The sequence below is a fragment of the Rhipicephalus microplus genome, chromosome 6, assembly GCF_043290135.1.
Source record: "Rhipicephalus microplus isolate Deutch F79 chromosome 6, USDA_Rmic, whole genome shotgun sequence".
Classification (NCBI taxonomy): domain Eukaryota; kingdom Metazoa; phylum Arthropoda; class Arachnida; order Ixodida; family Ixodidae; genus Rhipicephalus; species Rhipicephalus microplus.
In genome coordinates, this window is record NC_134705.1 from 202,235,683 (window position 1) to 202,247,886 (window position 12,204).

At 43.2% G+C, this 12,204-nt stretch overlaps 1 protein-coding gene across 1 annotated transcript; it reads right to left on the bottom strand.

Moving 5' to 3' along the window:
- Window positions 1-2,617: 2,617 nt before the first annotated feature.
- Window positions 2,618-11,928, bottom strand: LOC142765821 (calcineurin B homologous protein 1-like). The gene is made up of 5 exons (XM_075867621.1): window positions 11,721-11,928; window positions 11,552-11,624; window positions 10,844-11,034; window positions 8,501-8,604; window positions 2,618-3,444 (listed from the first exon to the last, which is right to left on the bottom strand). Exons 1-5 carry the CDS (start codon window positions 11,785-11,787, stop codon window positions 3,310-3,312), a joined length of 570 nt encoding a protein of 189 aa, XP_075723736.1. The 5' UTR covers window positions 11,788-11,928; the 3' UTR covers window positions 2,618-3,309.
- Between the last annotated feature and the right edge of the window lie 276 nt (window positions 11,929-12,204).

Consider the following 12,204-nt stretch of genomic DNA (forward strand, 5'->3'; position numbering starts at 1 on the left):
GATTCGGATCACTCCAATTGGGACGTTGTCCTTCCTTTCGTGACGTATGCCTACAATACGGCGATTCAATCAACAACGGGCTTTTCTCCATTTTTTCTTTTATATGGTCGTGACCCATGCAGCACACTCGACACAATTCTGCCATACAATCCCGATGCCTCCGAGTTCAGCCCAGTTTCTGAAATGGCAGAACATGCCGAAGAGTGTCGTCAGCTTGCACGGTCCTTCACAGCCGATAATCAAGCCCTCCAAAAAGATCGCCACGACCGTGATCTTGTTCAGGACACATTCCCCGTCGGCTCTCTCGTGTGGCTCCGACTGCCTTTCCACTCTCCTGGACTGACTCCCAAGTTTGCACCGAAGTATACGGGCCCTTACCGCGTCATACAGCACCCTTCTTCTGTGACCTATGTGATTGAACCGCTCAAGCCATCCACGGACAAGCGCAGCCTTGGTCGTGAGACGGTCCACGTCAGTCGCCTCAAGCCCTGCTACGACCCTCCTGTTCTCTCGTCACCTTGAGTCGCCAGGATGGCTCGTCTTGGTCGCCGGGGTATTGTAGTGGGGAATTCGCAAGGCACTGACTAGTGGGACCATCTCTCTCAGAGTGCGAAGCGCGAGTGTGTGCACGAGCTGTAGACGCTGGACGGCTCGAGCATTTCTGTTCCTACCGGCTGCCTGCCTACTACCTGGCGTCGCTATTAAACTCCCTTGCACAGGCAACAAGTCATGCCTTCACATCGAGGCAACAATGAAATACAGCAACGAGAAAGTGTCACCTTCATGAAAGATTTCACTGCCGTATCTGAAACAGCTTATTGCAAACATTCGCTGAGGCGCGTGCAGCGCCGCCTCCTCATTTTCCTTTTTTCCGCCTCTTACTCTTCTCCTTCCGACAAAATGCTTTACCCCAGCATTGTTCACTATGGTGCTGTTCATAGCGGTTCTGAAAAACAGTAGGAGAAGCTGAGATGGTCAAGAGACACAGGGGACTGCTGGCGTTGTTGGCATGCCCATTTCCTGAGTATGTAGCAAAACACCACCTCTAGTTCACTGCACAGCTGCTTGACGTGGCGATTTGAGAAAAACGTGCACATTTACTCTAGTGTATGCCAGAAATAAAGTTTGTGTTTATTGATCAGTCACCAAACCTTCCAATTTGGCTGAAAATTGTGGCAACAAAAATTTTATTTAGTATCCCTTTAGAAGCTAAAGAACTTACCTTTTCTACAAAGTTAGCTATGTTTAACTCAGCTGAACGTGGAGAAAGGGAGTTTGACATTGCTGCTGCGTACAGCATCCAAAGAAGTGTGCCGAGTGCAACACTGAAGAGCCAGGAGGCAAGGACGAAGCCTCTGATCTACTAAAGCAGATTATAGGATTCCAATGCCCAAAGGTTTTGTACGGCTGCTTATAATGACAAGTTGTTTACATGTATGCCCTATTTCCTTGCATGTAGCCTGCCCCTGCATACAACACACCAAGCAACTGCAAGCTGTTGAAAAGTAAAAAAAAAATTAAAAAAAAACTTCCCTGTATAGCCGTGAAGCCGCTTTTTTTGAATTAGCATTACTTCTTTAAGCAGTGCCGTGAAGCCAACTTTCAACGCACCGAAATTTGCTTTGAAAATACGGTAACCTTTTAATAAGGTTTGCATTGAATTATACAACATATAAAACTACTTCCATATTTTTTGCCAGTTCAATGAATGCAGGTGCATGCTCTTAAAAGCTATATTCGCTTTGTAGTGCACCTTAACGACACGATATGGCACGAGCTGCTTGTCACACACTTGCACAAGATATCGTCACATTCCCATGGCCACTTTGCTCAGTAACTTTGTTGGTGATGCACAAGTGGCCATTTCGTATGTTTGGTATCTGATGTAACTATGACTGGAGCATTAAGTCGCTAAAACTGATACCATAGCCTACTGCCATGCTGGGGTGTGAGTAGGTGAGCTGTATGAAAACTGACTAATGTAAAATAACATATTTTATCAGCATTTCCCGAGCTACACACTTGTTTAGAGCAGTCTCTGTATACAGGAGATTTGTACGATGAATTCATGCGATTTTCGAAAATTGATTTAAGTTAAGAGCACTGATACCCTGCACTTTTTTTTTGTTGCAATAGGTAGCTTATGACCCCCTTATCATGACTGGCAACTTCGTTTGTGTGAGCAAGACAGCTATTTATTTAGAGACACATTAGAGCGCCCAGTCGGAGCTCTTTGAAACCTTTTGGTTTCAAAAACCACTGAGCTCAGCGGAAGGAGATCCGGTGGCTAGGTAAACACAATTGCCCACGTGACCCACAAAGCTGTGACGTGGGCACCGCGTACGACAGTGTGTGCCACACTGACCAGGCAACACAAACTCCTGATGCATGTTTATACTGATGCCGCGTTCACGGCATCGCGATGTGCTCGCATGCAGCTCAGTCGCGCGGCATGCACTTGTTTTGTGACAGTGTGCCTTTAATAACCCTGATTGACTTGGCCATCTGGAGCAGCGGCGTACAGTGCCCTGGAATGAGAGCTCCACACAACAGGACTTGAAAAGCAATAGCACAAACAAAAGCTTTCTTCTGCTATGCTTGATAACCCAAGCTCAACTGCCAAGGCAATGAAATGTGAACATTTATTTTCATAGTACTTTTTCTCCTTTTCCAGTCAAGGAAACCACACAAAGCTTGTGCATGTGTGAAGCCTCCTGCAGCACCTGGCAACATGAAGTGCAACAGAAACAGGCATGAAGTAATGCCAAACAGCAGCCACATAAGCTTTACTACCGGTGATGCCACTCCTACGGTCCAGCAAACTGAATCGCTGCTTTGTGGTAAAGCACGGATGGGTGCAACATTGCACGACTAAGATTTCCATCCACAGCCTATTTGTCTCAAGTTCCTTACAATGACATTCTGGGAACAGATAAAGTAATGATTATATATCAATACAATTCCTCTCTGCATCAGCAGTTTATACTTCATCTAAATTAAAATATACTGAGTGACTGTGGTTGGTGGGTAACGGCAAAGAAAATTGAGAAAAGGAAACCCTAATGCCGAATAGGTCCTCTTCTACTAGTTAAGAACAGGCAGAAATACAGACACACGCGAGATGTTTGGTGTACATAGAAAACGTATTTGATCTTTTAGCGGTACATGTAAAAGCAATACTGGAATGCTTGCCAGCACATAGAAGCCTCTGTAAAAGTTTTGACGACAATGAAATAACAGTAACAAGGAACAACAAGTCTATGTGTAGACAGCTATAACTTAAATGGCGAAGGTGGTTGCAAGACAAGTCTAGTTGAGGAACCGGATGCTCATCTTCTCTTCCACGTCAGTCTTGTCCAGTGTTGCGCAAAACTCCTCAAATGAGATCATGTTGTCACCATCCTTGTCGGCTTCCATTATGGTCCTGTCTGCAATGCTTGCCAGCTAAAAGACGAAAACACTTCATTCATAAACATGATGCAGATCAAATACAGTAAAGCCTCATTCATTCGAACTCAGTTATTTCGAAATGCCACTTAATTCAAGGGATTTCCATGGTCCCGTATTTTGCAACGTAAGTTTGAGTGATTTGAAGCAACGGCCGGCACCAGTACGGTTAATTCAAAAACTTTGTAAGCCATGTGCCAGTTTGATCCCGATTCGCCGCAAATCCGCGGAACGACGGCTAATAACAGCCGCAAGGCAATGCAACGTATCGATACTAACGAGTGGCAGCTGAAGCACCCCAGCCTCGCTACTTCCAGCGCAAAAAAAGAAAAAAAAAAGAAAAAACTGTTTCGTGGTCAACCGAAACGTGCACCTGCGGAAAACGAGTCGTGCTTCACTTCAATACAGCGGTGACATGCGGGCAGCTTATCGCATGTTTCTCGCAACGTCAGTGGTTCATTATTTACCCATTATCACTGGGATTGTGAAGAAATTAATAAAGGACAGTTTAGCAGAAATCGTGATGTATGCGAACCTCCAATTGCTCTAGCGATTCGCGTCGTTGCACTGCTGGCGGAGTTCTCGGCAGCAACACCTACTTCGAAAACTAAGTTCGAAAGTTTCAAAGATCATTTTTTCCAGCCAAAACACATCGTGAGCTTCATCATACTGGCCATTATTAAAATTCTAATTATAATAGAAAGAATGTGCGAATCGTCGCATCATGACGTGCTGTCGAAGCAAGGAGCAGGCGAGCAAATGACGAGCACCAATTACTTTGAATAGTGCCAAGTTCCTTGCATCCCACTTCTTACATGTTCTGTTAATTCGAAAACCCGCTTAATTCGAAGCTTTTTTGTGGCCCCAGTGACTTCAAATTAACGAAGTTTTACTGTAGATATATTCCTTGCACTCGCATGTATTTCACCAGGAAGCACAAACTTAAAAAAAAAATAACCAAACGTCTACTCTTCGAAAGGTGCACTTAGTGCACCTTTTGAATTTTTGCGTGTATAGTTTTTTATTGCACTGTTTACCAGCTGGCTACTAAAACTAACACACTTTTCACATTTTTATTCATTTTAAAATACTTTTGTTGCTTTACAACATATATTTCATGGAAAGAACATTTCATTGTGCAAAATTTGATATGCTGCAATGCGTGCTGGAGTACTTTTCAAACTGGAAAAAATTATATTCCCAAGACACAAGAAATAGCCATTTTCATGCGGTAATGATGGAGTTAATATGGAACTGTTGCTTAAACGGAACAACTACCATCAGCACGATTGGTTTCATACTTTTCACCCTTGTTAATCTTTCAGTAAACTTCACTTAAATGGAACACATTTTCCTGGTCCCTTCAGGTTCCATTCATAGAGTCTACTGTACATTAATTAAATAAAAGTCACAAGCAAAAACCATGGTACTTTCGAGCGTAACTATGACAAGCTCCGAACGAAAAAAGAAAAAAGTTGAAGGGATACTAAAGATCAAAACGATTTTTTGCATATCAGTCAAGTACACTTTCACAATCTTAAAAATGCCACTTTCACTGTGACACAACACTTACTAAGCGAGAAACGTGGAAAAAAAAATGTGGGTGGGTACACCCCCTTGAGATACCCTCACCAAACACAGTGATACAAGAAATTTTAAGGCATTTACTGGGTCCTACGTAGCTTTCAATCAATAAAAATGAAGTACATAATCTGTGGGTGCCATTGGCTGAGCATATGAAATTTGAGAAAATTTCATCGAGCCAATGCCATGAAAATACATTTTGGAATTTCCTACGTCACATGTGGAGATTTGGGCGTGATATTTAAAAATAAAGCTTCAGTCTTGATTTTGTCTACTAGTAATAAACTTATGGTAGGGAAACAAATGGCATTAGAGCTCTCAGCGTGAATGTCCCTCTTTAGTGTCCCTTCAATAGTAGTGCATGCTTAGTCACACTTGAGGAACCCTGTTTCCATGCATGGCCCAACTCTCACAGCCTCATACTCTGCTTTGCGACTTTTAATGGTACTGGATGTGCACAATGTAGCATTACATAGTTATGTAGGTTCCGTTCACATCTGCTGCAGTAGTCTAGTGCTTATGGCACCCCATTGCTGACGAGAAGGACGTGGGATTGAATCAAAGCCACATCTCGAGGGAGGCAGAATGCTGCAACCCTGTGTATTCAGATTTAGGTGCACATCAGAGAACACCAGACGGTCAAACTTTCCAGAACCCACCACTATAGCATCCCGTGCAATCATATAGTGGTGTCGGGATGTAGAACCCCAATTATTATTATTATTATTATTATTATTATTATTATTATTTTATTACTGATTGCATCCATAAAATGCTATGAATTTGCATGTTTCCTTGGATACTGCAAACTTTCCTTGCAAACTTTTTGCAAACTTCAGTGCATGTGGAGTCGTCACAACAGGATAATAGACTTAACATCTGCAAATCAGTGATATGTACTCCAGTCTGCATACTATGATCATGATGGGAAATGAAGCAATGCAATGTAACCAATGCAATGAAGAGAGACAACGCTGCAAAAAGCAATATATTTCACAATTTGCATGTGCAATGTTGCTCAAGTACATGAATATTGTGTAATGTAATGGTGTAAAGAAGGAAGCATTTCTTCATTTAGAACAAAACAGAATAATTAGTTCACCTAAGTTTAGATATTTCATTTTTTGCATGTTGCCAGTCATGTCAGGCAAAAAGAAGTAAAGTGCTAATGGGGCTCTGCAACACTTTTTAGCGTAGTCAGAAAATGCTACCTATCGATGGGCAAGTCTTTACAGAACATGTAATAATAATATCTGGGGCTTTATGTCCCAAATCCACAATATTATTACGAGGAACGCCACAGAGGAGGGCTCAAAAGATTTCGACCATCTAAGATCCATTCGATTCATCCTGCACTTCCAGAACTAGTTCACAGTGGTGCCGTCTGGGTGTTGTCTTCGTGCAAGTGACCTTTCAGCAAGTGCAGCAGGGGCAAAACATGTGGAAACGAATACGAGAGTGCAGATGTCGTGCCAGCTCTATGCTACCCTATGCTCTCAGGGTTGTGGAGGCTGTGGTTCGTAAAAGACGCCGCTGCTTACGTTGCTTGGCATGTGTCCACCAGGAAATGTTCACTGTCGTACTTGTTGCACTTCGCTAAAACAGACACGAAAGCAATTGGCTGTGTTGTCTGCTACAGCTGCAGCCACCTTGTACTACAAGAACTTGGCACTACCTGACGAGCAGGTGCAGGAAATTCATGAACTAGCCTTGCATGACAGATGCGCTTTTTTGAAATGAATACTGCGGTACCGCTGCCGCCATGTTGAACTCAAAAAACAAATTCTGAAGTTTAGGTGAAACAAATGAACTTCTAGTGATCTTTAAACTGCACTGGCATTTCGCAGAACACGGGCTGCACTATTTTGCCTCCACTGAAATGAGACTGCTGTGGCGAAAATTGAACCCGCAACCCTTAGGTCTGCAGGTGAGCACTGAGGTCATCAATCTACCGTGGCAGAAGACATTGCAACAAACCATGAGGTTAAGGGAAAAAAATAAGAAAAGAAAGTGTTCTCGGTCATGACAGCATCGATGAACCGACATAGCTTTTTGCCCTCTCATCCTCAACCCCCTCCCCACGTAACCTTCAGTGCACTCACCAGCACAAAAGGAGGAAGTGCCTAAAGCCTGCAACAAATACCTGTAACTCCGTTTGCACCAGAAAGATTCTAGAACTTTTTGCGACAGTTGATTTGTGGGATAAAAAGTCCTTCAGTGAAGCTATTCTGTGATTATTTGGAAAAGTGTTTCAGGGCCAATAACAAGCATAAGGGTTCTCAGGTGGGCTTGTTGGTTTAGGAATATCATGCCAAAACAGCGCAAATTATGAGACAGTGTAACACACATGACACAGTGCTGACTATCAACTGGTTTTTCATGGCATTCCCTGAAAAGCTAGAGCATATACATGAAACAGCACACTTACGCACACGCCGCCTTGTTGTCACATGCTTTTTTTTGTTTTGGTGTTCTTGGTTGCAGTGCCTCGTTACCTGCTTACAGACCTTTCCTTTTTAGACTTTAGTTGTTTGCCAACTTTCGCCATCTCAATATTTATTTTCATTCCAGCTGCTTACTTCTGGTCCCGTCTTGTTTATCACCTTTGAATGCCGTTTCATGAAAGCTGCTTTTCATTGGATTGTGTAGGCTGTTTATATTTATTAAAATTTAAGTTTGCCAGCAGGTGAAGTCACTAGGTAATGGTGGTGCCCACCTTTATTGACCGTGCTCTTGCCTACCTATGCCCTAACTTTTCAATAAAAATCAGGAGAGCTGTGTCCTGTATGTTTTACTGTCCCATAGTACGCACTGTTTTGCCACAATTTCAACACACCTTAGAAAAAAATTATCACTGCACATATGCCGGTTCTCATCAGATCATTGAACCTGAGCTGTACTGCAGAGTTCTGTTTAACATTGGACAATTAGCGAAGCTTGCTAACGAAATCAACATTGAAGTCCTATCAAGGAAACAAGGAAAGAAAGGCAAATTTTAAGGGCTCATTTTTCATTTTAACACACAAAATTCATGAGAGCTAACAAACAAAACTGCCAAGGAAAGTATAGAGGATGTTTTCAGTAATAAATGTAATGGGAATGTGGATACAGAAAAGTGAACGAACAGATAACTTGCCGTGGGCAGGGACCGAACCTGCGACCTTTGAATAACACATTCAATGCTCTACCAACTGAGCTACTACAGCAGCTGTCACCCTGTCAACTTTATAGGGTATGTATGGGCATTTAGTGTGAGAGCGTCAGTCATCGCCACCAGTAGCCATGAGAACAAGCATTACATGAATACTGAAAACAAGCATATTGAGAACAGGCATTATACTCCAGTTGGTGCCTCTATATAGAGGACTCCCAAGAAAACATTCTGCTATGCTGTTATGTGAATGCCACAACCATTAAAAGTAACCCCACCACCAAAAACAGCATTAAAAATCAAGGCCAGACAACGCACCTGCTCATCAGATATGTTTGCACCAACCATCATGTGTAGCACAGCCAAGAGCTCATCCCTGGAGATTTTGTTGTCGTCGTCCAGGTCGTACATCTTAAAGGCAACTGCAACAGTAATAATGTGATGTTGTAATAAAGGCCAAGTTAGATATTTGCAGCCCAAAAGATTGTATTAATTTTGACACAAGTACAGTAGGGCCAGTGCTGGTCCTGTTGTACTTGTGCCTAATTTCATCCCGTTTTTCATTCTGCGGAGCTCCACAAATGTCGCTCCAATCAGCCCTGACAAAAACACTTCGAAGTTAAATACATGTTTATATCTAGCATAGTGTGGACTTCTCAACCAACAGAAACTAAGTACAGGTTTCAAAACTAAAGTTCATGCAAGTCGAGTTGCTTTTAGATTAGATCCCGACCCCTCTGTGCAAGAGTTGTTGCTTGAAAGCCACTGACAGTGATATCGGTGCATCTCATTTCAATGAAGCACAAGGCATGCCGCATGGAGCAATTGACTGGTCTTGCATAAGAGGTCTTGAATCCTTGCAGATGCTTTTATAGTACCCAGTCGTAGCTTTGGATTCAGAAAGCACTGAAAGAGGTGTATAGTGTGCCTGTTTTTTTTTTTTATATATACAGCTGGTCATGTGACCCCACAAAAAACAGCAATGTGCATGTAAGCACAATGTTGACAACCACAAGAGAAACCACATGCAAGGGCAATTTAAGGTGGCTGTTGGTTGTTAACCATCAATGCCTGCTGATGTCGATGTCATAAGGTGCTCTGCTAGGCATAGGCAGGCAAACTCACTCATGAGTTGACTCACTGAGACTCAGATTGGGACACGAGTCCAAGTGACTCCTGGTCAGTAATGTTTTGGAGAGCTTTAGTGAGTGAAGCCCTCAGTGCAATATATATATTCAGGGTGAGCTCCACCTTTTATTGCTGACCTACGGCTTTATTTAGTAAACTTCAGCATTACCATAAGCCCGATAACTACTTATGTTTACATTCAACCTTATTCACACATATCTCAAAGCACTAGCGTTTTTGTGCCTCGCTAACATTTGTTGTCATATTTGCAAGTTTTTTCAGCATCCAAACATAAAAAAAAGAACAGGGTAGAGCACTCTTTCTGTCCAACCAGTCTATTTTTCCTATGTTTGCGTGCTGAAAAAACTTGCAAATATGACAACGCAAACGAGCCCAAGCTTCCACTCTTGTAATATTTGTTGATCAGAGGCATATATCAGTTAAAGGTGAAAGTGCTATGAGAACCCCCCCCGTCCCCCTCCTCCCACAAGCTCTTTCAGTGGAAGTTTGTGATAAAAACATGTCATGGGTCACATATTTCATAAAAATGTCGTTGCCAGATTGAAGTCACTAATAACTCGTATTTGAAGGTACAAGATGTAAAGGTGTACTGAAAAGGTCTGAATATGACAGATAATGACGTACAGGAGCATTGGCACCGCAGTTGAAAAAGCTAATTTTATGCTAATGGACTATGAGTCGCCTAACTCAGACTCTGGTCAAGCCGTGAGTCTGAGGGAGTACGGCTGAGTAATATGTTGGCGATTCCAGGTCTGAGAGAGTACAATTGAGGAAAATTCTGACAAGTGTGAGTCCAAATGAGCCCAAAGAGCAAAATGTGTTTCTTGATTAAAACTGAGTGAGCTCAAATTTTTTTGCTGACCTATGCTACTAGTTGAGGAATTGCATGGCAAACACTTCAAAATTGATGTTATAATGTTATAGGTAAAATTTGTGGCGGAAATTTTGTGGCGGTAATCCTTTAGGCACGACACCGCATGCATCGTCTCCATAAACAGCCACCACAACACAAGTAGGAGATTGTGCAGTCTACATGTTTGGCACACAGTTCACCTCCCAGTGCTCTGGATTCGAACTGCGTTGAGGCCTTGTGGTGCGGCTTTTTCAAGGAAGAGACAGGGGAGGAGTATATGGCAATTTTTTTCACTCCGCTGCCGACCTTGTTGTGACGAAGATAAAAACTGAACTGCTGTGCTTGGTTCGGCCAGTCACTACACCTGTTCAGTACTCGGCCAAAATCTTATTTCTGTGTAATATTGCACATGCCACAGAGACTGAGCATCTCCAACACTATTTTCATCTCAGTCTCACGGAACTGCACTGGTTGCTGTATACCCAATCTTTGTAGTAACTAGTATTATGATTGGTTTTAACTTTGCCACCTACATTTCCCTATTCAGTGCTACTTTTGGGAGAAGCCGAGAGTGCCGGTAGTGCATATCATTTGTATACTATCCGGTTTTTGGCGAATCTCCCCCTTCCCTAATAAGCAACACTCCTTGTGATACTTACAGTGCAGCTTTTCTTCACGGCTGTTCAGTTTGTTCTCCTTGTTTTTCTTTAAGGGGCGAAAACGTGACAAAACCCGCACGAACTGGCGGAAATTTATGCGGTCGTCGTAGGCATCCATGAAGAAAGCGTGCACGATGCGGTCGCCCAGTGGATTGATGGCTAGCTCTGGGATGCGCAGAAAATCCTCGCGACTGCAAACAATACAAAGTTCAACGTAAGCGCGACGTCTCAAATGGTTCTAATCCTAATCGGGAACATTCAGGAAAATGATCGTGGATAAATACACTGTTACGGAGGCAAGCAACACCGTATGACAAGTCACAACACTGACAATGTTCTACACTATTTACACACACACGACATATAACCGCAAACTTGCGCGCATGAAGCTACACGGCAACTGAAGCACTAACTTTACTGCTGTTTTCGGTTGAGCTGTTCAACGCTTATGCAAGGGGAGAATAAAGATACGCAGCAATATACAAGTACAGTAATTGGCGCGGTTTCGGTTCAACACGGAAAGTCGTCAACAACACGATCATTCGGTGTAATGACAGAAAGTCGGGAAAAAAGTTAAAAGCAGACTGTCACGCTTCTTAAACAAGCGCGCATGTTGACATGGATTTACATTAGAACGACAGTCACTTGTAAAGAACATCGTCCGCATAATCCAAGTCCAGCAGCGCGGAGTTTCGCACACTCGCTCACCTAAGTGTACCGTTGTCAGTCTTGTCCAGGCTGGTAAATCTGCTGTACAGCCGCTCGATCTGGTTTGGCGAAACTGCGAGAATGACCTCGGATGAGCGGGTGTGTTCGTCAAAAAGCGCGACAACTGCGTTTACAAGTGCTGACTAGGGTGACTGCCGAAAAAACTCACAGCCAGTCTCCTGTTGGATCTCTTGAATTTCCTCATCTTGGAGCATTAGTGACGACCGTGTGCCCATGGTCGCAAGCGAGACAGCTTAACCGGCTGCAAATTGATGTGGGAACCAGCAACGGAGGGGAAACCCAAAGTGGCAACGGTTGTGTAAAACACGTATGAAATAGGTCGAGGTGGCCTCGACGTTTTCGAAGGGATTGTTGTCCTTAATAGTGGACGCACTCCACGCGCGCGACTAGCGTGACGACGCAAGAACTGTCTTCTCCGCTAAAGAAAAATAGCGCTGCATTCGCTTGCAACACTTAATGCGCCACATCGCATTGCAGCATCATTGATTACATGGGTGCAACTAAGTGGGGGTGAGGGGGATTCAAACCACCCAAAAATTTGCAGAAATTTTTACAGTGGGAAGAAAATAGGGGGTATAAAATCCCCCTACCTTCTCTCCGAAGAAAAAAAAAATTCTAGCTACGACAAGAGT

Coding starts and splice junctions, on each gene's coding strand:
- LOC142765821 (XM_075867621.1), bottom strand. CDS start 11,787: ATGGGCACACGGTCGTCACTAATGCTCCAAGATGAGGAAATTCAAGAG. Junction 8,605..10,843: donor CCGTGAAGAAAAGCTGCACT/GTAAGTATCACA, acceptor TTACTGTTGCAG/TTGCCTTTAAGATGTACGAC. Junction 3,445..8,500: donor CAAACATATCTGATGAGCAG/GTGCGTTGTCTG, acceptor TTCGTCTTTTAG/CTGGCAAGCATTGCAGACAG.